General features: G+C 38.4%; 5 protein-coding genes across 6 annotated transcripts; all 5 read right to left on the minus strand.

The window, feature by feature from the left end:
- Positions 1 to 1,452: 1,452 nt before the first annotated feature.
- On the minus strand, positions 1,453 to 4,285 carry LOC121775407 (berberine bridge enzyme-like 18). The gene is made up of 3 exons (XM_042172488.1): positions 3,714 to 4,285; positions 2,887 to 3,009; positions 1,453 to 2,374 (listed from the first exon to the last, which is right to left on the minus strand). Exons 1-3 carry the CDS (start codon positions 4,283 to 4,285, stop codon positions 1,453 to 1,455), a joined length of 1,617 nt encoding a protein of 538 aa, XP_042028422.1.
- A 1,752-nt stretch (positions 4,286 to 6,037) lies between these two features.
- On the minus strand, positions 6,038 to 12,311 carry LOC121773510 (twinkle homolog protein, chloroplastic/mitochondrial-like). The gene is made up of 21 exons (XM_042170385.1): positions 11,935 to 12,311; positions 11,485 to 11,627; positions 11,155 to 11,210; positions 10,987 to 11,044; positions 10,795 to 10,905; positions 10,336 to 10,419; positions 9,959 to 10,039; positions 9,732 to 9,797; positions 9,534 to 9,650; positions 8,719 to 8,766; positions 8,549 to 8,634; positions 8,400 to 8,460; positions 8,081 to 8,263; positions 7,847 to 7,978; positions 7,550 to 7,611; positions 7,323 to 7,406; positions 7,069 to 7,200; positions 6,747 to 6,843; positions 6,527 to 6,661; positions 6,374 to 6,441; positions 6,038 to 6,290 (listed from the first exon to the last, which is right to left on the minus strand). Exons 1-21 carry the CDS (start codon positions 12,230 to 12,232, stop codon positions 6,224 to 6,226), a joined length of 2,169 nt encoding a protein of 722 aa, XP_042026319.1. The 5' UTR covers positions 12,233 to 12,311; the 3' UTR covers positions 6,038 to 6,223.
- Positions 12,312 to 13,073: 762 nt separating this feature from the next.
- LOC121774691 (transcription factor bHLH53-like) lies at positions 13,074 to 14,234 on the minus strand. Its single transcript, XM_042171555.1, has 2 exons — positions 13,713 to 14,234; positions 13,074 to 13,235 (listed from the first exon to the last, which is right to left on the minus strand). Exons 1-2 carry the CDS (start codon positions 14,232 to 14,234, stop codon positions 13,074 to 13,076), a joined length of 684 nt encoding a protein of 227 aa, XP_042027489.1.
- Positions 14,235 to 19,890: 5,656 nt separating this feature from the next.
- On the minus strand, positions 19,891 to 20,349 carry LOC121775410 (probable L-type lectin-domain containing receptor kinase S.5). Its single transcript, XM_042172492.1, has one exon. The coding sequence runs from the start codon at positions 20,347 to 20,349 to the stop codon at positions 19,891 to 19,893; it is 459 nt and encodes a 152-aa protein (XP_042028426.1).
- A 2,288-nt stretch (positions 20,350 to 22,637) lies between these two features.
- Positions 22,638 to 24,830, minus strand: LOC121773777 (probable WRKY transcription factor 35). 2 transcript variants are annotated; one of them, XM_042170696.1, is made up of 3 exons: positions 24,058 to 24,830; positions 23,503 to 23,637; positions 22,638 to 23,393 (listed from the first exon to the last, which is right to left on the minus strand). In XM_042170696.1, exons 1-3 carry the CDS (start codon positions 24,510 to 24,512, stop codon positions 22,961 to 22,963), a joined length of 1,023 nt encoding a protein of 340 aa, XP_042026630.1. In that variant the 5' UTR covers positions 24,513 to 24,830; the 3' UTR covers positions 22,638 to 22,960. The 2 variants fall into 2 exon arrangements, with proteins under 2 accessions (XP_042026630.1, XP_042026629.1); XM_042170695.1 differs by having other exon boundaries at positions 23,503 to 23,643; positions 24,058 to 24,828.
- Positions 24,831 to 27,986: the final 3,156 nt, after the last annotated feature.

Consider the following 27,986-nt stretch of genomic DNA (forward strand, 5'->3'; position numbering starts at 1 on the left):
CCTACATTATAACTTACGTTTTAGGTAACTAAGAAGACTATTCAATTAATTACTACGATGAAATTTTAAGATTTTCTACATGAATGACGTGATTAGAGATTAATTGTTTAAACCAGAGAAAATAATATTAGGTGGAAATTGGGATATGGAAACCTAGTTTGTTTACACGAAATAGTGTTGCATATCACTATCAAATGTTTGAAAAACCAATTGAATATTTGAATTTATGTGAGGGTTAATGTATATGTAAAAGTAAAACTTTGATTTGAAAAATTATAACCAATAAAGTGTCGACAATTGTTAATTTCCTTCAATTGGTCGATGGCGTGGGCGGCTTAATTAGTTAAATAAGTCTTGATATATTTATCCATTTTTTGTGTAACAATAACATATTGAAAGTTCGACCATGACACAATGATTTTGTATTACCTACAATTTGACACTCTTTAAGTTTTGGAGAGATGATTCTTGAATTACACAAAGACAAAAGACATATGTTTGTGCACTCAGTGTAATACTTAGTTTGGTACAATTAAGATCCAACATATGATTAGCTTGGTGCACTAAAGCAAGTGGGGTTTTTGGGTCGAGTCTACTTCGCAGATTGTCCTAAACAAGACTGGGCCAACTAGGCCTAATCAGTGTCACAAGAATGACCGACGTGATCGAGAAAACACGGGAATTTTATTGTAGTCGAAATTTATTGATAAAATTAAAATTGTTTATAAGTGATTTGAAAACCCTAAGAATATGGAGTAGTAAAAGAAAATAAAATGAGATTTCAGAAATTAAAATTTAAGTCGAAAAACAATGAAAAGAAAATCTAATTCGTCTTTTAAACGATGTCAGATGGTTAAATTCCATGGTACAATATGGCATAGCAATGACTTTGATTCCTAATCAATGTTCCGACATTTTCAACGTCGTCTGCTGGAGCTGCATCATTTAGGCGTCGGGCTAGACCAACAATTTGGTCTTGTCAACAACAGCTACGTAGGCCACAACGACGACACCTTTATCATACACTTCCCATATAGTACTACTGTTTATGAATTCCACATCTGTTTTTCCTTCATATTCTAACACCCATGTGCCTCTAAATTTCACTTTTCTTATCATTATTCATTAGTCTCATTTCTTATTTCATTATGTATTTTAATTATATATTCATTAATATGTGAGTAATCGAGATATACGAATTTCATTAAATCTAAAAAATTATATTTTGCGTTGTAGCCAGTGCAAATCTGAAAAAATGAATAGTAAATCAATCACATTAATACAATAAAATGAAAAATTACAAACGCTAAAATTTAAATACACCTTATAAAATAAAATAAAATAAAATAAAAACGCAACACATACATGATGTCAGCGAGCATTTCGAAAACTGGGACCATGGCCCCCTGGCTCGGGCATCCACATGACACAACCCAACACACAAACAACTCATCACACAACATTTTCAGCCAAGGGAGGAATACTTTGCTCGTTTCTGAAAAAATTCGAGGGGTCGACTCTTGTCTTCACACTAACCAATTTCCTAAAATTGTTCTTAAAATACCTCTCCCCCCAAACCCTAGCCTCTCCAAAACTAGTATTCCCTTCACCATTCCTCCCCAAATCAAGATCCCTATAATTCACGTACGCACCCCTCGGGTTCCGGGTGACATGGCGCGCCATGTATGCGTAGAGCCCTCTGATCCAACCAAGCCGCCCTTCTGCTTCGTTCGCGAACGCCCATCCCACACCATAATGGATCATGAACGCATTCCCTTTCCGATGAGGAAACGGCGTTTCCTCATCGGAATAAGCGCTCAGAGCCCCCCCGAAAGGGCTCATCTCTAATTCGACACCTCCTCGTCCTTCTAGAAGAAACCTCCACATCTCCCTCAGCCCGCTCACCGGGATCGGAGCGCTAACGAAGTCGGACTTTCCTTTGAAGTAGGAGCCGGGGCCGCCTTGCGCCGGCCGGTCCGTCAAAACATCTAGGGTTTGGTTGTCGATGTTCGCAAAGAAGAGGAGGGATTCGGCCCAGCTCATCTCAACGCAGTCTTGCTCGGTCAATCCGAGTTCAGGAAATTTTCCACCCATGGCCGGTAAAAGATCGCTTGCCCTTCCTAGGTACAGCGACGTGAAGGAAGCTGCGATTGTGCGGTTTCCGGTCGTCGGGGAGTTGGTAGGGTTTACGAATAGCCTGATGAGGAGATTCTCGTCGATTTTGTCGGCGACGTGCTGCCATTTGTCGACGAGATCGGTCGCGTTCTCTTCCAACGTTCGTGTCACGTTGAAGACGGTAATGGTTTCCGGGACGGTGACTAGTGTCACCGTGAATTCTAGAATGATCCCGAAGCTTGTGCCTCCGCCGCCTCTGTGTTACGGACTCAATTCCCACATCGGTTGTGAGAACAACTGATGTGGGGTATATAGACTAAATGGGCTCTCTCTCCTAACAGGCTAGTCTTTTGGGATGAGTTCTCCCGTTTGGTCTGTATCAATTGGTGCTTTCATTGAGAGCTCAAACGGCTCGGAGTGGTGGCCGGGCAGCGAACTCGCCGTGACCAACGAGTACGTTTGGGGCCGCTCGGAGTGGTGACCCACGGAGTGGTGGCCGGGCAAAGAATCCGCCGTGACCAACGTGGCCGTGACCAACGAGAACTCGGAGTGGTGGCCCACGGAGTGGTGGCCTGGCAAAGAACCAGCCGTGACCAACGTGGCCGTGACCAACGAGGACGTTGGCCCTTAAAGGAGGGTCGAATGTTACGGACTCAATTCCCACATCGGTTGTGAGAACAACTGATGTGGGGTATATAGACTAAATAGGCTCTCTCTCCTAACAGGCTAGTCTTTTGGGATGAGTTCTCCCGTTTGGTCTGTATCACTCTGATTGCCCAGAACAGATCTTTGTCCATGGCTCGCTGGTCTAGGACCTCGCCGTCTGCGTTGATTAGTAAGGCGTCGACGATGTGGTCGGCGGCCAGGGAGTGTTTGCGCGACATCATGCTGTACCTGTTGGAATAATGACATTAATCAAGAGAAGAAGGATCGAAATAAATATCAAACCAATGATGGAAAATGTGAGAATTTAATAATATACGTAGTACTATTTTTGGCAAGGGAGCCACATATTCTATTAATACATTTCACTCACAATTATCATACAACTAACGTATAAAAGTAGGATCTATAGTCGAAGTTGCTGAATATCATACTGAGCAATGAATAAGGTACCGACGACTAAATCCTGATTTCTTGTTTTTTTTCTAGACCAAATTAGTAAAATGATCATATGTTTAGGACCAAAATACAGTCCTTAATTAATTATGGATTTTAATTATGGATTGGTATTCTAATTAGGTCAAAAATTAGTTAATTAGCATTGACAGTTAGTTTTGTGACGACGTCTCCATAAAAGACCATTTTCGGATCGTTTTCATTTGTTTGGGTTTAAAAAATAAATAAATTTTCTGGACCAAATTCTTAAAATGGTCATATATTTAGAACCAAAAATGAACTGTAGTCTTAGTTTTATAATAAAATGATATAAAATTAGTAGAATATAGGGTTTATTAACGATATAGCAAAAAGCAAATGGCTCAAGGACGAATGAAAATAGCAAATTGGGGCGATTAATGGCGGATGGATGTATTATTTAGCACTAAATACTAATGTTACTATTTTCTTTATAGTCCAAATATATTTTTGTAACGTACCCTCCACCGCTTAAGTGGCCGCCGACGCCCACGGTGGGGCAGACGCCGGCAGGAAAAGCGAGAGTCCTGCTTGTGCGGGAGATTGCGTAGTAGAGCTGCCCGATGGTCGCTCCGGCCTGCACACGTGCAGTTTTCGCCTTCTCGTCGATGGTTACCGATTGGAAGTTTATCATGTCTACAATCACGAACGGCGCCGAGGCTGAGGCGTAGGAAAGGCCTTCGTAGTCGTGGCCGCCGCTCTTGACCTTGATTTGAAGGCCGAGAATCCGGGAGCAGCGGATTGCTCCCTGGATGTCGGACACGCGGAGTGGGGTGACGATGAGGTCGGGCTTCTCCGGCAAGGCGGAAGTTTGGCGGAGATTTTGTGAGGGTAAGAGGGAGGCGTAGGTTGCATTTTGAGGGGTGAAGATTGTGTTGGTAGATGAGTTTGAGCGTTGGAATTGATCGGTTAGGCATTCGAGGAAATTGTTGTAGGTTTGATTGTTGGATGAAGCAGCTTCGGAGAGGAAGAGGTTTGTGGAAATTAAGGAGAGAAATGTGAGAGTGAGAGCAAGAGTAAGAGGAGGAGACATTTTGTTGGTGTTAGGTTTTGTTTGTTTGGCCTTCTTATATAGAAATGTCGACGTGATGAAGATGTATGCTAATAATATGTCCAAACTCGTGACAATATTATTAATTAAAATATGTAGCCATAGCCAAACTCGTGGTTATACTATAGTACTCGCTCAGTTCGCCATTAGGAGTCTCACTTCTTAGCGTCATGGATTTTAAGAAATGATAAGAAAAGTGAGTGAAAAAAATTAGTGCAATAGGGGTCTCACTTGTATACATTAGTTTTAAATAAAATGTGAGTAGAATGAATTAGTGGAATGTGAGATCTTATTACTATTTATGATAAAAGTGAACCGGGACTCCTATTCGCGAACGGACAAAAATGGAAAAAAGGGACTTCTATTCGCAGACGGGGGCAGTAATACTTAAAATAAGAAGAAATTACTAGTGTATCTTCATCCATTATTTGCAGCAATATTGTACTCCCTCCATCCGCGGTAAATATGAACTTTTGATGGAACACGGAATAATATAAAATTAGGAGTATGGCTAATATGTTATTCAAATAATTCAAAATTTGAAAGTTCATAAATTTTAGTGACAGACTAGAAAGGAATAGTTTATAGTATTTATCAGGGACAATAGGAGTATGCCAATGTGCATTGCATTGAGTGCGCGCACCCAATGCAATGCGCTAAAATTCAAGACTAATTTTATTTTATTTTATTTATGTTATTTTCTAAAATGTTCTATAAAATGGCAAAATGGATTATGGGTGTTTAATTATAATGCTTTAAAGTAAATAAACAATGTGAGCGGGGTTTTCTCTATTGATGAGGATGATGTCTTTAATAACGATTAATAAGTTCAGAGTTAAATAAATTATCCAAATTGAGTTGTCAATAAGATTTTTCTGGGACAATTTACTGATATTTCGCAGGCTTAAACCAAACAATGTGCATTAGAAAAATATATATGTATGGCGTGGAAGAATATATAATTGGGTAATAAATATTTAAACTAAAATTTTACCATAAAGACCTAACGACGTGGATATAGTGCACGCACGTACTTAATAATTTAATAATATTAGCTTCTTAATCGTGCCCCTCTCATGTTGGAATCAATATTGATGATTCACATGCGAAATGCACATTGAATTAATTAGAGTGATAAACAAGAAGCAGAAGCATAAACAGTTTACATTCTTGACAGAAATTGGTTCTCTTATTCTAGATATTGTCAATTGGAATGAAATTCTGTTTACGTATTTATAAATTCAGTCATTAACTTAATTATAACTTCAATTTCATCAATAACAAAAGTCATCAAAAATTATATCTATTCATTATGGTTGTTTGACCCTAATAATTATATTCCTTTCGTTTCACCACAAGCGAGACCCTTCTTTTTCGTTTTCCACATTATTTTCTGTTTTACTTTACATCCTCTTCATTTTAATTATATAATTATTTTTCCACAATAAATGCAAAAATGAAACATCACACTTATGATAATTTTTTTACTTTAAGATCCTTTTAATTTTTTTACTTTAAGATCCTTTATTTAATTGATTTGATTGTAATTTCATAGTGGAAACTTATTATTCTTGTGTACAAATTGATTATATTCATTGGGTTCTTGAGCAGTTGAGCTTTGGCTTCTTGAATACGTACATTTTATTGTAGTAGTATAAATTATTTTTCAATTTTCTGGTATTTTATTGCACCAGATAATCCTTCACAGAAAACTCCAAATATCAACAGCCTTCATTTAGCAAGTAATAATCAAAATATATACAGAAATTAATGATGTCAATCTCAAGCCTACTGCTCTACGTTACACAAAATTGGCTAGCAAACCTGGAATCAACCATATATATATAACCATAACATAGATTAACAATAATACCTTCACCAATGAATATCGAGCTCCTCGCTGAGAACGAACCTCGAACCTTAAGGACCACGCTTGCGCTTAGATAGGAGGCCCGTCACATCAATATCCCCGTACTCACCAGTAACCCTGATAGGCCGTTGTCACAATTATCAGAAACACAGAATCACAATAGCCGATTTTCGCCACTCAATAGAGGAGAAGGTTTGTACCTGTTATATGACAAATAGGCGTCTCCAATGGTTCCTATAACTTTATTACGTACTTTCCGCACACAAACCTGAAATCGTAAAAACTTGCTCAAGAATTGGTAACAGATGTATGATAAGTGTCAGGAGTTGTAGTAACATCACAATTGTGGATACCTGAACTAAGTCCATGGGGCCAGCGTCCGGGTCCCTGTTACGATGGATAACAATTCCATTGTCGCACTTGTTTATGAAGTGAGCGCTCCCACTGATGTCGTACATGTTCGGAGGGCCTCCAATCCAATTATGCAACTAGCACGTTGAGATAAAAGGTTGGTTATTACGAGGAAATTACGAGAGAACCAAGTGTCGACGAGGTTTTTTTGCAAGGTCTAACCTGTCTTGGATGAGCAACAAACCAAACATGGCATGAATGATGCTGAGCAAACCGCTTCACTTGGGTCAGCATCTGACTCACGTATTCAGTCTCGGTCCTGTTCCATATCATGATGCGTTAGAAAATAAGTATCAGAAACGACATAAACATGTTTTTCACCATTTCAGTTCTTCAATATTTACTGATTGTCAGAAATTTATCTTCAATATAATCAGTAGTCATGTTAAACCAAAGTGAAAATTATATATTAGTTGTAATGCAAATGATTTATTATGGTAACATTCAAGCATGAAATCTCTGATGTGAAAACAAGATGACTTACTGATTAGGAGGGCGTTGATGATCTAGTTCATTGTATGGATCAATTACGAGCCCACTAACGCCATGGCGCATAACTGCTATTTTTGCGAGTTCAAGAACCCAACGTATACTTGGAAGGGAATCGTTCTCACACCTGTTTCATCACCCATACGAACAAAGAAAATAATGAGTATGACCTAAATGAGTATGCATTACGTGCACTAGATAGATGTTTGAGCAGTAGAGCAACATAAGCATATGACCTAACGAAGTAACCTGATTAGAGAAAATGAATCGCTGAGCCATTTCTTTCCTCGCTCCAGTTCCTCGGTGCTCATCCTCTCAACATGTTCCCCATACCTGTTTATCAGAAACAGAAACAAAGGCAAAGCAGGCAAGCAGCTAGTGAGAATACACAATAAAGTTACTGTTGTAAGATAGTATGATATGTATCCTACAAAACAAATTAACAACAGAAAAGTTTGGACAATTCAATCACATACCTAACATCGAAGAAAGGCTTTTTTATATGTTTCTCCAAGAGTTTTCTTCCATGCTCCCTAACCTAGAAACCCATGAATCATATCATAAATGAGATAGATATTTAAGGTTACATCATTACACGTATGAAGTTCAAAAGAAAAGGTAGAGCTCTCTCTCTCTCGTGTATGTATACTTAACCTTTAAATTATGAAACATCACAATTATTAGCTCTTGATAAAATATACTAATTTTGTCATATATGGGGAGAATGATGCTGATAACTTTACAACAACCAAAACTTTCAAGTAAAAGGTTACCTGATTTTCCATTGAACATAGTGCAAATTTCCAGCCTACACTATGATTGAGATTGCATAATAGAGCATCGATCCATTCACTCTTGCCTGAGTTTGGAACCCCCGTTACAATTGTCAATTCCCCAGGCACAACCTGTCTCAGAGAAGGCATTTAGAAAATAAACAGAAACAGACAAGGTAGTAGACAAGCATAAACTGCCTTGTAAACTCAACTGCATTCGGTTATCATACTTACATTGTATAATTCATTGAGGGCCCTCCATCCTGTTGAAACGCCAAGCTCAAAACCAAGAGACTGGTTATAATAGTCATCAATCTCGTCAAAGTAATCCCTAAAATTAAACAACCCTTTTATTGGATAAAGCTCTGCGTTTTCAATGACTTCCTTTAGTGCATCAGGGCCCATATACATAAGCACCTATATTCACAAGAGAAGAAAGTAAAGAGAAAGACCATGAATGCAACTATATCGTCATTTAAGAGGATGATATGTTTCAGAATAAACAAGATATAATAGTTGCTTGCAGAAATTTTAATGTGCCAAAATTTCAAACCTCATTTGCATCTTTAAAATATTCAGTATCATTCTTTTTTGGCCATTTGATTCTCCAGCACCTGATTAACCAAAGAAACCAAGATTTCCTTAGCTTTTCAGAAGAGACCATAAACATGATAACACATACAAGGGATTAACTATGAATACCTTTCTCTTCCCAGGCGCCGTGCAAGTTCTTCTGCCAAGGCTTGACCAGGAGGATCACCATCAGTTGCAAGAATTATGCGAGATGCCTTGAAATCAGAACAACTAAGGTGTCATATTCTGCCACTTGCATGCATAATTAAGAAAAATAACTAAGTGATGACATAATGAACCTTTTCAGTATATTCTTTGCAGTTCCATAGATACTGATACTTCGTGTCCTAGCTTCAAAGAATACATACAACGAGATTAGGAAAGGTCAGACATCAAATTCATTAAGAGACTCTTTAACACGTAATAATGCATTTACATCCACTGCCATTGATCTAAAAGTATTACAGAGAGCACCTGAGGAAAGAAGTAACTACTTGTAGTGCTGCATACATATCAGAAAGTGCAAATCACAGATGGTATGAAAAAAGGGGTTATCCTACCCATTAAACTCAGCAACAAATCGACACCCCTCATATGCAGCACAAAATTTGGATGCAAAGGACACCAAAACTTTCAGTAATCAAGTTAGAGATCACTCAAAAAGTTCACTGTATTTGCATCCAAATAAGGATGATGAATTTGTAGATCAAAATAGGAGATCCATTACTGATCATTTGGAATGAAAGGATTCCAAACACATGATATATCTTTTTTTTTGCTCATTTTAGGGAGAGGGGGAGGGGGTCAAAATCTATCCATTTCAAACCCCTCAAACAAATGTAACATAGGGAGGATATAGAAAATATTAAGGGTCAAAAACTTTGTTGACATTATTGAGGATAAAATCATAAAACACATGGTTGGATCACAAATTTGGCCAGTAGAGATGTATAAGCTGTCAAAGCAAAACAGACATTCAAAATGGAGTTCGCATTAATATACAATATTAAAACGCCAAACAAAAAGTTGAATATTCAGATCTTCAAATGATAGAAAACAGAGGAAAAAGATGTAACCAAATGGCAGTCTTCAAAAATAACATAGAAAAGAATACCTTTTCTTCTGTGGGCAGTTCCTTTGCCGAAACTTTTGGAGGCGCTCCATCAGGAACACTCACACAATTCTTGAAGCCTGCTTCTTCCATAGCAAGCTTGTCCATTTCACCCTCAACCTTATATCAGATCATAAAGATATTAGTTCTCAGCTAGTTACCCTTAACTGAATATACCCAGTAGAAAAATGTAGTAATTACAATAATTACGTCACTTGCTTCCTTTATATCATCGAGTCCATAAAATACTTTTTCAGTATTTGCTTCCTGTATCAACAATAGAACTTTATAAGATGACATTGTTGAAACATACATCACCCAATTATAAATCAAGAAAGTGATAACAATGATGGGCACCAAATTTTGTTTTGAAGTCAGAAGATCAATGAGGAATAAGCCATAAACCAAGAACCCATGATAAAACATACCTGCCAAAACTTTTTGGTAATATCACGATACTTGCAGCTTACAAGCTCTCCATTTCTTTGGTAAGTGAAAGCAATAGCAATCTACCCAAAATAATTATCAGAAGTCACTAGTCAGTCAAGAAATTCCTACAAAAAGAAGTTTAACAGTATGATAATATGATTATTAAAGACTTAGATGCAAATAGTCCTCATGGAGGCCCAATAAGACATTCCTGTCATGGGCCAAGCACTTCAAACTTTGGGGCCGGATTATAACATAGTTTGAGTTACCCTTAATGACTGAACAATATTTTTTACATCATCAAGATGACTTCTTGATCATGTTTATTACCATATAAAATTGCAGCATTCTCAAAACAAAAATATGATTCTTGCACCTGATCTCCCGTCCTTTTCTGCATAACAGCATTTCTCCGTAGGGTTTCTCCAGAGATCATGCGCTCAGCAAAATATGCAAGTAGCTGGAAGAACAAATTCATCTCACATAATGCATCAGATTGTTAATAAACTAGTACTTCTATTGTAGTGGAGGCTAAATAATTAGTTCAATAGTGGCAAAATAATACACACAAAAGGGGAGTAGCAAAACACAACTAAAAAATAATCACATATAATAGCAGCCTATAAAGTAACTGAAAATCAATAAGGCACTGAACAGAAACACAAAAAATTCCTTGCAGATCGAAGATCTTCTTTACTTGACATCAATCATAGAATACTTGAAAAAAAATCCAGACTCAAAGTAAAAGTATACTCAACAACAGCTAATTTCTGAAGTTGACATAGAGCAGGAGAGTACAAAGACGTTAATGGTGCTATTAAGTAACAATAATTACCTCACTACACAAAGATTCCAGTCCTAAACTCTCCTCTGTGATTGTTCTTTTTGGTTGCTTTATTTTGGTTTTACTCATAGCTGAATAAGTTGAGTTTACACCTGCAAAGGCCTGGGAGCACACGGGCAAGAGCATGAGAAAATGAGAAAGAATAAGCAGGTGTGTTTAGCTTGGCTTAGTTGAAAAGTTTACACGGGTAGCGCCCTTCCACCCACATTTAGCGCGAAAGCAGGTCCACACTGCTGCACCGCTATGACATACAGGAAGATATCAATGAGCAGCTACTCAGACTAAAACAAGAAAACAAATGATGTGGGAAAACAAATGATGTGGGTAACAGTTTATGAATGCTGGAATTACCCATCTTCAGTGACACGAAGCGAAAGGCATTTCTCATTTGTCTCCCCGCCTTTACACTACAAAATGGGCAAATCAAAATAAACGAAATGCAACTGACTCCTACAGCATCTCTATAATTTTACTTTATCAAATGTCGAACTAAAATAATAAATGTTTCTCTTATACATGTACTCCTACAATCCTAAAGACATTCCATTCTGCGTGACGGTGAAGAGATTTTTCAGCTTTATGTTAACGCGGTGCTAAGAAAAACTTCAGCAGATCATTCATTCCAGAAAAAAGAAAACAGAGCAAAAACATGAGAACACAGAGACATCAAAAATCACATACACTTGGACAAACTAAACCATTGTATTGTCCCGGCTTGCACGAACTGCCATCAATTCCAATTTCCTGTAACTTCTGCTTTAACATCATCAGCTTCTTTTCATCAACGAATTGCTTCTCCAGAGTCTCAACATTGACATCAGAAACTACACAAATCAAATAAAATTAGCATTAATTAAAACCGCATTGCAGATAATCTTCCTAATCCACTCCTATCAAAACTACCTCTCATTTCATCGTTAGACATTCACAAACCCTTCCAATTTATTCAATTAACCAAGAAAAACAAAAGATGCCGCATTCAATTAACCTAAAAACAAGAGCTTTATCATTAAAATAAATTCATTCAACTCCAAAACACGTGAAATTATAAATAAAATCAATTCATCCAATAAAACAAGCAAACACGAAAAATTATCAAAGAAGCAAATAATTAACAAAACAAACACTCACTCGGTCTCGGAATAGGCATGGCGGAATAGGGCGTATAACTGTAGCGATTAGCCCTCTGGTAATTCAGCTGCAATTGCTTCGGAATAGCAAAAAGCCTCGAGCATTTCCGACTGTATGAGTCAAAAAGAAGTGTTCTCGGCGAAGAATTAGAAGAATCATGGAGCGATTGTAAGCAGGCGTAAGTAGCCGGAGCAGCCGGCGATTTCTGAAGCAGAAAATTTTTGGAACCCATGGCAATAATTCTGCTACTCTTCGAGGAAGGACTAAGCAAAATTTTACGAGGCGGTAGAAAAAACATAGTTTCTCTCTCTACAATCGTCGTTAGCAAGAAAGAGAAGAGGGGTTTTCAGCTGCCATGGAAGGCGGGTTTAAGCAGAAGAAGCTATTTTCCGAATTTTTAGAAATTTATTTATTGTATCATCCTAAATTCCTATTTCTCACGAAAAATAAAAATATTTTTCGCTGCGTTTTGATTGGTTTTCAAATGTTTGTATCTTTTTAGATTAAAGTATTTAGGTAATGCGTAAAATGTGGAAATTAAAAAAATTTCATCAATGCTATACACTAAGTATTTAAAATTATCTAAAATAAATTTCCTCATCGAATTGTTTCGTCTAACTAGCGAATTTCACTATTTATGTTTTTTCTAAATATTATTTTAATCAACAACGATATTTGTTATAGGGATGATTATGTGAATTGCGAATTTTTTTTTAATTTAAATGAATTTGAAAATATACACACACAACGACACAAAACTCTCCTAAAATTCATTTATCTGCAATCCCAAACGCCAACATAAATTGATCATAAATAGTGCATTCTTTTTCTTGCGGTTATAAGATGTTAATTGTCACGATTTAAAGAAAGCAATTACGAGAATTAATGCTGATTATATATCAATAATATTAGACTTATAGTTATAACACTTGAGAAAAAAATTACTAACATTTTTTCCTTAGTAAAGAGCCTAACCTAACTGGTAAGGAATTAAACAAAAAAAGGCATAAGTAGTTGTTTGACTTAAAAACAAAACATCATAAATCAAGATTAGCCTAAACTAAATCAGAACTAAACTATCTTATTCTCTTCCAAAATCGAGATTATCCGAAACTAATTAGAAGCGTTGAAAATTGAGATCAATTATCCATTTCCAGAAAGTGTGGATTGGATTTGAGCAGTTGATGTTGTTCCACTAGCTTCTGTGGAACCAGACAATGTTCAGTTGAGTATAGCTTTTCTTGAATCAGTGGAGATTCTAGAAGATTCTGAAACTCCTCTTCATCTTCCAACGGAGATTCCTCTTTGACCTTCTAGAAGATTGGATGATGTTAATAGAAGACTCAGACAAGGAATATTCTTCACAATCTAAGAATTCATGAAAAATGGACAAATAGTTGTGTTTCGTTTTACTTTAAGTTCGTCTTATTAAAATTGACTTGCTACTAAAAGAATCTTTTTTAAGCATATAAAGAAAGTGTTCACAACACAATTTTTATTAGAAGATTCAGACAAGAAATATTGTTTAAAATCTAGGAATTCAAGAAAATAATTAGTACTATTTCCAATTAAATTTGGCTTGGTATAGAAAGAGTATTTTTTAAGCATAAAAAAGTGTTCAAAACACAATTTTTAGTAGTAGAAGATTTAGACAAGGAAGATTATTCACAATCTAAGAATTCAAGAAATTACTAATTACATCCTATTAAAGTTTACTAGTTATACAGTCTAAAAGGTATACAGTTATCTTGATTGGGACGAAGAGAGTATTAAAGTACCTCCCGATGGAGAGAGCCAGCTAACCCGAGGAGGGCAACCTGCGCCTGCAAGAATTTGATGTATTTGTAGGCCGACTGCAGCATCTCCGCAGTGTTCATCTTCGTCCCTCCGGGAACCAGCTTCCCGAGCTCCTGCGTCTTCACCGTGATCCTCCTCCTCCTCTGCCTTGCCGCAATGCTCTGCGCCGACAAACTCCCACCGCCGCCCCTCTCCTCTTTCACCCTCACGCCAAAATCCGCCGCCGGAAATTCCGTCGGCGCCGGCGCCGGAATAAAAAATTCCGGGGGTTGATAATCAAAAAATTGCTGAGAATCACAAAACTTCTGGCGTTTGGAGAGAGGGAAAAATGGCGGAGGTTGAGTTGTTGTGTGATCGAAGTCGGAGAGAAGGAGAGAGTTGCAGAAGGAGGAGTCGTTGGGGTCCACCAAATAGTCGTCGGGGTTGAATGAGAGAGATTGGAGGTCGGGATCATCAATGGCGGCGGAGAACTCCGGCCAGTTTGGGTAGTAGCTCAGCGCCATTGATGATCGACAGCAGAAAATTATGGAATTTAGTGTGAGTTTTAAAAAAAGAAGATAAAATCCGTACACCTGGAAAAGGATGGTGTCTTTTAACTACCGTCAGAGTGTCAGTTAAAACCTTAACAAAGCAAACTAGTGTGTGTATGTGTGAGAGAGAGAGAACGTGGGATCGGATGGCGGTTATGAGAGTAACTACTATCATCCTAATAATTAGGATAATTTATAACCGTTTTTCTAATTATTTGTTTTTGTATGTGCAAATGTAACTGAAGTATTCCCTCCGTCCTAACTAAATTGAGTTGTATTCCTTGATATCCCAATTAAATTGAGTCATTTACTTTTTCAATAAAAAAATAAAATATTCAATCACTCTTACTTTATTCCACTATCTACTTCACTCTCTCTTTATATTTCCTATTTTATTCCTCTCTTCTACTTTTCAATATAATTTTTTAATCTTTGTGCCTAAAAGTTATGTATCAACTTAGTTGGGACGGAAGGAGTATTTTTTTTTTTCGAATGAACAATAAAGCAAAATTAGTGAATGGATTAGTGATTATTTTTAAAGCGTTTGATTAGTTCCTTATTTTAGTATTTGTGTGTATGATAGCCTTTTAACTTTGAAATGTTTAACAGAAAAATAAAAGAGAACAAGTATTGGCATTTACAACACATTTTAGTTATCTTACATAAGTGCATTTACTAAGATATTACCTTGTTTTTACTTGAAAATGATGTTTTTTTCATAAAAAAATCAACTAACAAAGAATATGGTCATGTGATTAATTGTGTGAATAGATTGGCGTCAAATTACATCTCGTGTTTCTTAACACATTATAAATCCAAATTATGTAATCACAGATAAATGAAATTCGTGAAGTCAAACACACGAAAAAGGTTCGTGTTAGTGCGTAACTAGCAAATGCATGACGGACAAAGATAGAAATGAACTCAAACCTTCATTGTTAGTTGTCTCACTGGCTCACTATAAAACCGGGAGCACCTCAAAAGTCCAAATAGTAAAGTTCTCCTAGCACGCTCTGAGATCTATCGACCATGGCCTTTTAGATCGCCATTGAATCTACTAATGTTGTTTGTGATGAACATGCCCATGCCCATGCCCATGCCCTCCTCCTCTATGTGCGTGACGAGAGATCGTCAAAAGCACTTGCCGGAATTTCTCCCAACTCGGTCGTCGCCTCCTCGACAAATCCACACAAATCAGCCCTAATTCCACCATCTCTGCCGCCTCGGCCACCATCTCAGTCGTCCTCTCCACCCTCTCGTCGATCAAATCCTCCGCATTTCCCGCGCAATTCACCTTCACCCACTCAACAACCCCACTCTCCCTCTCTCTCCTCCCCAAATCCCACCTATTCATTATGTTACGATCCCCCTATATCTTAGGATTCTCCAAATATTTAGTTATCTTTTTATTCCCCATATCTTTTGATTCATAGTATATTTTCATATCTTATTTTCTTGTTCCCTAAGCTAGTATTCTAGTGTTATAAATAGGGCTAGGTTGTTATCTTTTTATTCATTGAATGAAAAAATAATTTGCCCACATTACTTGTGCAATACTCCTTATCAAACCTTGAAGACTGCCGACCCCAACGTTCGGGGCGCCGGATTGGTGTGTTGCGAGTGTAATCGCATGATTTCTTCGTTAAGAGAATTGTGCTCTTAACAACTGGTGCTTTCATCCCGTACTCTTCCTCCGCATCACCACCAACTCCACCTACCAAACCAAAATCCACATTATTCAATCCATTATTCGATCCCATCACCATAGCTAGCCTTTTTTTGTAATCTACAAAGTGGAAGGACATCGACATCCAATTTTTTCCCATTATCAGCGCCACTGTATTCTCGCCATAGCTCTTCCTACATAATGTCGCGCACCTACATCGATACAGCGTGGACGGGCAACCCCTTGTCGCTAGGGTTTGAGAAGATCATGGCTCGATTCGATAGATTGGAGTTCCTGTTGGATTCGATGGATAGGCGCGTTGATAAGCTGGGGACGCCGCGTATCCCTTACCCGGATCCACCCTATTTTTCGGATGAGGCAGACTTTGACGGGCATCGTTCCCAGCGCAACGGGTGGACGGCCGAGGAGGATGCCCCCTGGCCCTTCAACCACGGCTGGCGGGACAGTGGTAGGGGTATCCAACGCCGGCGTGGTGATGCCCGCGATTTACACAACCGAGGGGGCCACTTTCCGCAGTTCGGCGTGGCGACTGCACCCTATCGCTCGCGCCCGGATATGCGACCGCGCTCTAGTTGGGAAAGGCCGACGGATCGCTACCCACAGGAGCTCGATCGGGGGTCCCAACACCCTACTCGTTTTCGCACCTGCTACGAACAGCCTCCCGGCGGGCCGCCACCGCAATGCTCACCCCCAAGTTGTTGGCCCGCACAGCGGCGTCAAGACGCCTATAGGCAGCAACACGAACCTGTTACTGCACATATGGAGTCCCTCAATCGGTTTAGCAATTCCCCGGCAGCCACAACCCAAAGCCGATCCTGCCACGAGCAGCCCACGGTTGTGCTGCAGCCGCTGCTCAGTCCGACAAGTCTCCAACGCTCAGCAATACCACCGATTGCATATGTTGTTGTCCCACCTCCCTCCTCGCATCTACCAATTATCCGCCCGGCGACGCAGCTTGTTTCTTGTGAAGAGATGCCCTTGGGAGTTGAAGGTGATTCACGAGTGTTAAATCAAGTTGACTTGCGGCTCAACGAGAAGAAAGTAGTAGATGAGGAAGTACGAGCTATAGAGGTGGATAAAATTGTTGAGGATGAGGGTCATCATGATTCAAGTAAAGCTGCAGCATTAAATTTCGATGGTTGTCTCGCAAAGACATATGTGAAGGGAGTGAATGCAGATACATGGTCCCCCGGGTCTCCTTCAATACCAGAGAAGCTCCATAATCGGTATAAAGATGAGCTACATGATGCTCGTGAAGGTATGATTAATGGGTTGAAAGACATGTCAATATACACTCGTATGGGTGTGAAGAGGATGGGGGAACTTGATAACAAGCCCTTTCATGTTACGATCATGAGGAAGTTCGTTGAGGAGGTTTACATCGAATACACAATAGTAGGTTATTGGAGATTGAAACAACAATCGTGTCCGTTTGATCCAGGAGGAGATAACTCGCCACAGCTTCTGCGTTCGACTCTTCGTTGCTTCGTAGTCTCCACCTTGAGGACAAGGTGGATTTTAACCGTGGGGGAGTTGTTACGATCCCCCTATATCTTAGGATTCTCCAAATATTTAGTTATCTTTTTATTCCCCATATCTTTTGATTCATAGTATATTTTCATATCTTGTTTTCTTGTTCCCTAAGCTAGTATTCTAGTATTATAAATAGGGCTAGGTTGTTATCTTTTTATTCATTGAATGAAGAAATAATTTGCCCACATTACTTGTGCAATACTCCTTATCAAACCTTGAAGACTGCCGACGGAGGAAGTTCTCCGCGCCAGCCACGAATTGAGCCGCCGACCCCAACGTTCGGGGCGCCGGATTGGTGTGTTGCGAGTGTAATCGCATGATTTCTTCGTTAAGAGAATTGTGCTCTTAACAAGTTGATACGAGTATTAGGATTAGTATTAATTAGTTTAGATATATTAGGATTTGCATATCTTTTCTTATATTTGTTTCTTGTTCCCTAAGCTAGTATTATAGTATTATAAATAGGGCTAGGTTGTTATCTGTTTTATTCAGTCAATCAATATATGAAATTATCATTCTTTTGGCTCAATTGAGTAGCAAACAAGAAACATCTCCTAAGGTTGCCGACGAGGCTGATCTCGCGCTCAACCGCCCCTTTTTGCCGTCCAAGTCACGACCCAACGTTGGGCGCTCGACAACGACGACATCTCGTTTCTTGATTTTGTGTGGAAATCGACGTTAAGGAATTCGTTCCTTAACAACTGGTGCTTTCATCCAGAGCTCATCCTCCGTCTTCGTTCATCCATAACCCAAATCTCAGCAATCAAAAAAAAAAAAAAGATATATTCTTACCAACAACCACCCTACGTCTTACGCCGCTTGGATCCACCTGATCGTCGCCCACGGACGGGATACTCGCCCATCGGGTACCGCGATTGCGCGCAGGATGCGCGCCCTCGACGCCGTGGTGGCTATGCCGAGAGGGGCCACCTATTTGATCATGGGGATCAACGAATCCAATTAGGGTTCGATCGCCACCCGATTCACGCAATGCGGCCACACCGCCCGACGTGCTGGGACCCACCAACGCAGCAGCAGGACCACAGTTACCCATCCTTAGATCACCGGCCCCGACGCGTGGAGATGTGCTGGGACCGGCCTCACCATCGGGAGGAGGTGCGAGCACCGCGAGGCCATTCTGTCTGCCACCAGCCCCACTACTTGAGCCTTCCACCGCGTGACATGTACGGTCAGCCCGCGCGGGTGACCAATCAGACCCCGTATCAGCCTTTGCGCTCGCCTACCTGTTGGGACCAGTCTGGATTGCACAAGCAGCAGGGATACCCGACAGACGACGGCGAAGATGAGCTTGGTGATTTTGAGGACTCTGTATTAGAGACAGCAACAAAGGAGACCAAGGATAGTGATGCCGACAATTTGGATACAGAATCTGTATTAAATGTTGTCATTCGATTGCCTAGTGAGAATCATGGATCTAGGGAAGGTAGAGATGGCAGACCCGAAGACCAATGAGTTTCATCGTTAGACGATGCAGATGAGGACGCTTCCATTGAGGAAGGGCCAAAGGTCATCGCCTCATTCCCGGTTGTTCAATTGCAATCAAAATCTATTGTTGAGAATTGTTGGGGAAAGAAAGAAGATGGTGCTTACACAGGTTCCCGCATAATTGTTGGTGTCTATGTGGATGTCAGTGTCAGTGATGTTACAAGCATGAAGCCTCGATTACCATCGCTCGACGCCGATGCAAGGTTAATTCCTCTGCGAAATAACACGCCGTGTTTGAGCATTCATGAATGTGTGGCAGAACTTTCCATTGTAGCGTTGAATTTGGATGACCACATTAGTCTACATTTATTGATTTTTTATGGAGGTGATAAAGGGAGACATTCAGCGGTTCGATACACGTTTGATCCAGGAGGAGACGTCTCGCCAAGCTTTTGCTTTCAACTCTTGTCCTTGGTTCGTGGTTCCCACCTTGAGGACAAGGTGGATTTTAACCGTGGGGGAGTTGATACGAGTATTAGGATTAGTATTAATTAGTTTAGATATATTAGGATTTGCATATCTTTTCTTATATTTGTTTCTTGTTCCCTAAGCTAGTATTATAGTATTATAAATAGGGCTAGGTTGTTATCGTTTTATTCAGTCAATCAATATATGAAATTATCATTCTTTTGGCTCAATTGAGTAGCAAACAAGAAACATCTCCTAAGGTTGCCGACGAGGCTGATCTCGCGCTCAACCGCCCCTTTTTGCCGTCCAAGTCACGACCCAACGTTGGGCGCTCGACAACGACGACATCTCGTTTCTTGATTTTGTGTGGAAATCGACGTTAAGGAATTCGTTCCTTAACACATTCCTATCTCAAACACCAACACCCCAAACTCACACATTCCTACAAAACACCAACAATTAGTTTTTAAAAACATAAAAAAAAATATTACAACTTTATTTCAACTCACTCTTTGCACAGCAACGATCACCATTACTATCGTTGTCGTCGTCATCGTCATCGTCGAATACAAATCTAGTTATAACCGGATCTCTGTTTTTCGATACCACCACATCTCCCGCCCTAAGACTATACCCAATTTGAGGGCATTCCCCACTCAAATAACGAACCGCGCCAGCGATCCCCGCGATCGCTTGTACCCTCTGCTTCCACGGCGGTACACAATCCCTAATCCACATCCCCAAATTCCTCCTCCTCCCGCCGCCACCGCCATCAATCCACTCCATCACCACCGCCACAAATCTCCGGCTATCGCACCACCCCAACACCCTCACAACGTTCCGGTACCTCAGCCGCACTATCACCCCGCACCTCTCCACGAACCCCCTCCTCACCTCCTTCGCCGCCGCCTTCTCCCCCCGAATAAACACCCCCAATCCCCACCACCCTCCCATCCCTCAAAACACCCCTATAAACCCTACCCAAATCCGAATTCGATTTTCCCGCCAAATTCCGCCTCAATAATCCGCCAATCGCCTCCTCCACCGCCCTCACCTCGAATTCAAATTCCCCCTCCAGCAATTTTCCCGCCAAAAACAGAGCCACATGAAAAACAGGACGACGGCGACCACTGCAACTGGGAAACTGACCAGAAACGCCACCGTCCTGATCCTCAGCTCCCGGTGGTCCGGAATCACGCCGGAATGCACAAAACCCGATGAATTAAAATGGCCAAAGAACCGCGCCTCCGAAACCCTACACTCGGAGAAGCCATTGTGCGATAAATTGAGAGAAGTCAAATTCGGGAGCGACGACGAGACCATCTCCACCGGAAACTCTCCGGAGAGTCGATTGAGGCTCAAATCAAGCGACTGGATCTGCGCACACCCCAAACATCTCCCGGAAAGCTTCCTATCAACGAATTATTCGATAAATCGACGGATTGGATAGTCAAGGGGCAGAATCTCCAGAAGAAATCGAAGGAGAGGTAGAGGGGGGCGAGGCGGGGGGAGGGGTTGAGGGGGGCAGAGGAGTTGCAGTAGCGGAGGGAGGGGTTGCGGCAGCAGTTGTTTGTGATGGTGGCGTTGAAATCCGGCGGCGGCTGGAGGTTGTTGAGGTCTTCCACTACCGTTGCGGGGGATGCGGTGGGGATTGCAATTGAGATTTTGATTAATATTTTGAAGATGATGAGGTTTTTTGCCATGGTTGGATATTTGGAGAGGGAAAAGAGGAATTTGGATTTATTCAGGAACTGAAAAAACGGTTAAAAGTTAGGTTTTTTGGCGGTTGCTGAAGTTGAGAACGGTAGTTAATCTCTTTTATTTTCCCTTTTTTAATGGATAGGATCTATTTTTTCAATAGAATAATAATATATTAAATGATTTTTAGCAATGGTGAAAATAGTCATTTTGGCATAGTTAATGAATAAATATACAATTGTAGCTAGAGTTGAAAATGATATAAATTGCAACTAATTTTGTGTGTAGGATGACTATTAATAAAATTAACAAGATTGTAAAAAAATTGCGGTCACGCGAAAACCAAATGCTCACACAATTTCGTATTATGCAAATTCATGTGAAATGAAAATTAAAGAATCACGTAATTGCATGAATTGAATGATTTTGTGTGAACCTTCTACTTATTTTTGGAACTTAAATTACTAGGAGCATCTTGGTAAAACAATATATATTCTCGATGAAAATTAAAATTATATTTAAAATTTTGTGTACTATATATTTTTGCTTCTATAGTATACATATTTTTTCTATTAGATTCACAATTAATAGTAATAAGTTTATTATTATTAATGATATATTGTTTTATATATATATATTTGGTGGGCTTGGGCCTTTGCACTACTTGGTGGTTCCACGTAAGGGCAGCCCAATATGTATTATTTAATTGACTAAGATTTCAAGAAAATACTTGGTACTCCCTCCCTCTGTCAACAAAAATGAAAAAAAATAGTCTATCTTTTTATTTCTATTAAAATAAAAAGGTACTTTTAATTTATTAAGAAATTAAAGTATTTTCTTAATTTTTTATAGTCAAATGAATATTATCATTTTATCGTTTAGGCGATTACTCACACACACAACATAGTTTTTCCTTATTTAGTTATTCTAATACAAGTGAAAAGCAGTTTTTCCTTATTTAGTTATTCTAATACAAGTGAAAAGCTAATAATCTAACGAATTTTAAATTACTTCTTAGATGATTTATAAGCACGACTTTAAGTAAAATTATTGCATGGTAGTATGAAATACAATAGTGAGATATCCCATCAAAATAATCACACATCAAACAGTCACACACACATAAGTTGAGTAACATTATATAATGCTTCGTGACCCCAATAAAATCAAATCCAAGAACTTAAGACCTTTTTAAATTAATTTTCCATTTTATGAAACGACTTGAGTTGCAGTGGGGTACAAAATCATCTCATCACCAATGAATTGATGATGGATGGATTTGATACCTCGCTAATTTTGTAGACACTATTTGGGGAGTAATTGTTGAAAAATACTAGTACTATTTTGTTAAAATACGAACCTATGTGTAAAAGATAAAATTAGAGCAAGATTTGTTTTTTTTAAATCTCAAGTGACTTAATATTTTAAATACCAAAAAAAGTTCAATTTGGTGATTTGAAATCCACACAAATTTTGCAATATTATAATTTATGCATAATATATTTGGAATATTAGTACTCCATATTACATAGGAGTATTATAATTAAAGTTCCACTAACATATTATAAATACATATATTTGGAATATTTGGAGTCCCATCCCACATCATAATCCTTTTATTGATCTATCCTTTCATGTCTTATAAAAATGCACTTTTTTCCACTGCTCAAACCTTCTGTTCCTCACCTTTTTGTCCCATCCACAAACTGCTCCCATTTATCCAGCACTCTCCCATTTCTCAATTATTTACAATAAATTCCACGTTTCCTTAGTCTAGGTTAAAAATAATAAACAAAACAAAATACAGTAAATTGAAAAAACAAGATGTGAAAAAGAAAACCCTCACCAGTGTAAAAAAAAAACTCACTTAATCATGCATCGAATCAATGAATCCAAAGGGATCCAAACCCTTGCCGTCAAACCCTTGCGTGAAAAGCAAGTCCAAAGAGTCGAAGAAGCTGTCTTCCGATTGATTGGATTCCGGCAACGCCGGCTTGTAGCTCAATCCGTCGTCGAATTCCGCTTCTTCGGCTTCATCCACCTCCGTTTTCACGGCGGCAGGCTCCGTGCTTGTTTCCTTCAGCTCATCTTTCGTGTTCGTGGATTTGGGGGAGGTTTTCGTGGCGGCGGTTTTGGACGGCTGGGCTCGGGTGGAGCCGGCGAGGGCGTTTCTCTGAGTGGGCCACGGGTGGTTGTGCTCCGACGTGTATGTGATCACCAGCATGTTCGGGTCTGTTCGGCTCCGCTCCACTTGCTTCCTCGCCGAACATCCCATCGGGCTACTACATCTGTAGTAGCCCCTAATTTAAAAGAAAAATGAAATAAAACGCAACTCAGTTGATAATTATACAAAAGTTCAAATTAATCTTATTTACACTTAATACTATTTGAGATGTGCATCGATGTTACCTTGGATAGGGAGAACCCTTGATCGGTTTCTGTCCGTATTTTCGCCACGCCCAAAGATCCGAAGGCACGATTTCGCCGCTTTGCCGGCTGTTTGCCGGCGCCGGAGCCGGTATGCAAACCACCTTCTTTGCTTGGCTTTTTCTTATCATTTTCATTGCATGGAAATTAACAAAAATCAGTTGAAACTATAAAAATAAATAAATTGCTACATGTATATCTCTAGTGAGTGATTTAGTAACACGAATCTCTTCTTTATTAAAAGCCTAAAGTGGTGGAGAATTTGAAAGACTTGACACAAAAAAAACTGTGTTTGTAATAAAAAGTTCTGATTATCAATAAATTCATTATTTTTTTAAAAAAAAGAAAGCTAATTTTTAGATTCTAATTCTAAACATGTGATAGTAATAGAAACACTTAATTAATCAAAAGTCTTACCGATTTCAATGGTGTTTTGCAGTTCTCGTTAATTACGTAATCAATCACTCCTTAATTATGGATTAGGATATTAACAACCATCATCGCAAGGAAAAGAATAATCGATAATTATATTCCCACCTTCTCCTAATTCCCGTATTTCGCGGTGATGAGATCTGCAAATTGCTCTCAATCAAGCGATTCGGCGCCGGAGAATCGCGCGGCGACGGTGGAAGTTTCTCCGGCGAGATCTGGAGCATCCTCGAGAAGAGATTCGGAGGTCTATTCATCTCATCGCCGAGATTAATCTTTTGACCTAGATTTCCATTTCCGATTAATCCTGGCTGCGGCGGCGGAGGCGGCGATGAGGCGGCAATTTCGTGGATCAGCGGATCTCGGAGGTGTGCGAACGGATCGCCGAATTCGTCGGCGGAGAAGGCGATCGGAATGCTCGGAAATCGCCACTCCGCCGCAGCAGCCGCGGCGGGGGTTTGGGCTGGCGGATTGGAATCGGTGACGGCGGCGGTGGCTCTGATTATGTCGGTCAGATCGCCTTGATCGTAATTCTCCATCCGATTTAAGACGAAGCTGCACATAATCGACGGCGGCGTATCATTTAACTTCGATTAATTGCAACAAAGTAATAGAAGCGAAGAACATATGCAGTTTTTGATCTTTCTCTGACTTGATTTAGTGTTGCAGTTGTTGAAGAGATGAAAACCTAGTTTTTTGAGAGAGGAAATCGCTGACTTGTGGTTTATAAAACAGCCAATTGAAGAGAGAGAAAGAGAGGTGTGAGCAAGTTGATGATGTAATTGCTGAGTCTCTCCGAGTTTGAGTATGCAGCGTGAAAGGAAGTGAATAAATCCACGACCACGGTGGTCTAATTTTCTAATGAGTTGGTTTGGGGTCGGGGGTCGAGCACCCTTAACTGCGATAGTTTAATGTCCGTATTGTTTATATTTACACTCAGCTGAATTAGGGTTCATTTTTATGGTCTATACGTCAAAATATGTCAAATGTATGTCATCGTCTGAAAATTATATAGTGAACTCATTTGCTTGATTGACATCAACCCCGATGCAATTATACGTCGGTAGACAATTTATATGTTCATTTCATTTATGTTTATTTGTAGTTGTTTTAGTAGTAATAATATTCTAAGGTGGTGTTCGGTTCCCTAGATAAAATAATACCAAGTGAGATTATTTTAGTCATATGGGATTAGCTATGACTAATTATCTCATGATTATCCATCTAGGATTGAGTTGTGGGATTGAAGCTCATGAACCAAACACCCTACATATTTAATCTGGGATACAATCTTGCAAACCAAACACCCCTAATTAGAAGGTTTTAAAGATGGTTTTGAGTATAATTAGTGTAAATGAAGACATGAAAAGGCCAAAGGATGAAATATGTGCAACAATATAAAAATTACCTATTTTGTTGCTAATTCCTTGCCAATCTCAATCTATCTAGTTAATTATCACTCAATTTGTTGTTTTGCAGAGTGTAAAATTGTTAGCACAATTATTCGACTAATTTAAAGAGTTGTGGGAAAGGTCATTTTTATAGAATATCTATATATAATTGTAATTGAAATATGGAGGCGGCAGGTAGCCGCAATCGTCGGAGAACCATTCAAAAACGTTGGTAGCTAATTAAATAATCATTTCGATAATGAAATGCGATTTAAAAAGATATTTCATCTTCAATAAATAATTTGGGAGTTTGAATTACTAGTATATTGGAATAAATGCAATAAATAAATAAAACATTATTCATCATTTTTAATTAAGAAAAACTAATTTTGACTTGTGTTTATTTCAGGAAAAAATATTGATTTTATAGGGAACTAATTAAATGTGCATTATTGTAGAGTACATAATTGCCCGACATTCACATTTTTAGTATTTTTTTTTGCTCCCATCAATTTTCGAGAAATGTCTCACTAATTAAATTATTTTTTTAAAAATGTAGACGTATACAGATACATCATACAGCACAAATGTACACACAAACGTCTATAGTATTTATATATATATATATATATATATATGTGTGTGTGTGTGTGGGTGTGTGACAATATACAGTGTGAAGTATTATAGAAGTACTAGCTAGTATACTTGAAAATTTGGAAAATTTTAAGCGGGCCAATCGCATTCGAGCACATCATCGACCTCTTTATTTTTTGCAATTCACTTTCTCACATATAATGGTTAAATAAAAAATGAATTATATAATCCCAATTAATTAGGTAATTGTTTAGCTCTTTACTTAATGGTGAATTATTATTATTACATGACAAGGTCATGCGGTACTGAAGATTTGCTACCGAGTTCTGCAACAATTTAATTTTCGGCACATGGAGTGAGGTATTTAAGAATGATGCAATTGGTGGGTAAATTGTATTTTTAATCCGTTAGTATTACTTAAATATGAGAGTAAGTAGATTTACACAATTTAAGTCCCAAGTAATTATATAAAAACAATAATAAGTAAAAAGTAAAAACAAAAAAACTATATATAACAATATTTTATATGGATGTAAAAAGAGACTTGGAACTACTTCATGAAATCAGGTCACGGTCCTTGGGCTAAAAATTAACTGATTTAGCAATGTATCTGAATTGAAATTGAAAAATGATTGACTCAATGCAGAATATTTGAGTTTTAAATTAGTGTCAGTTCGATAGATAGTTGGTTCGGCCCGATCTAAAAACAGTGCAACTTCTCCAAAGTTCACCTTGATTGGTTTGAGGGAAGTTGTTGACAAATGAAACAAAAATAACTACTATAATCATTTCCACGTCAATATAAAGAAATAACTGAAATTAATATATAAGTTTCATTGACCATTTATCATATCACCAATCGATTTTATAATAGAAATCATATAGATTTATGGGTAATTACAATAGAACTAAGTAAAGACATATGTACTGCCAAATTTTCAATTCTATCATTCACAAACTCAAAATTTAGTAATTCATCTGAAACTAAAATTATAAAGAGGTTATTTATTTGAAAGATTTGTGGTGGTCCATCCCCAAAAACCCTAGTGTCACTTACATTTTCTAGTGATTTTGAATCATTGTATAATTTTGGGTAGAGACAGCACCTAACCCATGTTCGTGCATAAAACGAAATACCCACAAAAAAACAATTCTAAGACTGGGATTCTCTGCCACAGAATTTGTCCCCTAAAATATTTTATTTTTATTTTTATGAAACCTAATTAAGCCAAAATAGAAGCATCCTTCCATGTGATCCGTAGTCATTATTTAATCCCTAGTTAATCTACTTATTTTTCTAGACCAGAAGTTAAACAATTAATTTTAACCTAATAGTGACAAAATTCTACCCCTCGATGCTTACAAATTAATGATTATTAGACTATACTATTATATATAATCCGATTAAATTAGATTATTAAGTCACATTTAATTAATTATTAGCGACTCCTCAATAAATAAGGATAAAGTAGATGATTGGTTAACATCAAAAGAATATTAGATATATTTTCTTATGAGAAATTAAATTGATGGGAGTTGGGACATAGGAGTAACATTTTGAAAGATATTAGCACTAACTTAGTGTGTTGATTGATTGGAAGATAGATGAAGAATTTTTAAGTAATTCTGAATTGAATGGATTTGGCAATCACTATTTTTTTTTATCTCAAATCTAGGTGAATCATACTTCCCCATTTCTTCAATCCTAAACATTGATAATAATAATAATAATAATAATAATAATAATTTATTTTAATTATAACAACAAATAATAAACAACGTACATGGTTGTGATAGTTGTGACTTCTACAATAATTGTGACTTCATTCCAGTTAAGCATGAATAGAGCAGTTGCAGTTTATTAATTTAATAGTTCAACTAGAAATTTAGTTTAATACACTTTTTAATTGTGATTAATTTCCATGCAAACGAAGGTTAAATAATTATTTTTTGAGGTTGTTGAAGTAAGGTCAGACGCATGTTGGTAATTTCGAGAGGATAAGGACCAACAATTAAGTACTATAAATGAAGAGATTAAAATGACAATAAAAA

This window comes from Salvia splendens, chromosome 17 (assembly GCF_004379255.2).
Source record: "Salvia splendens isolate huo1 chromosome 17, SspV2, whole genome shotgun sequence".
NCBI classification, from domain to species: Eukaryota; Viridiplantae; Streptophyta; class Magnoliopsida; order Lamiales; family Lamiaceae; genus Salvia; species Salvia splendens.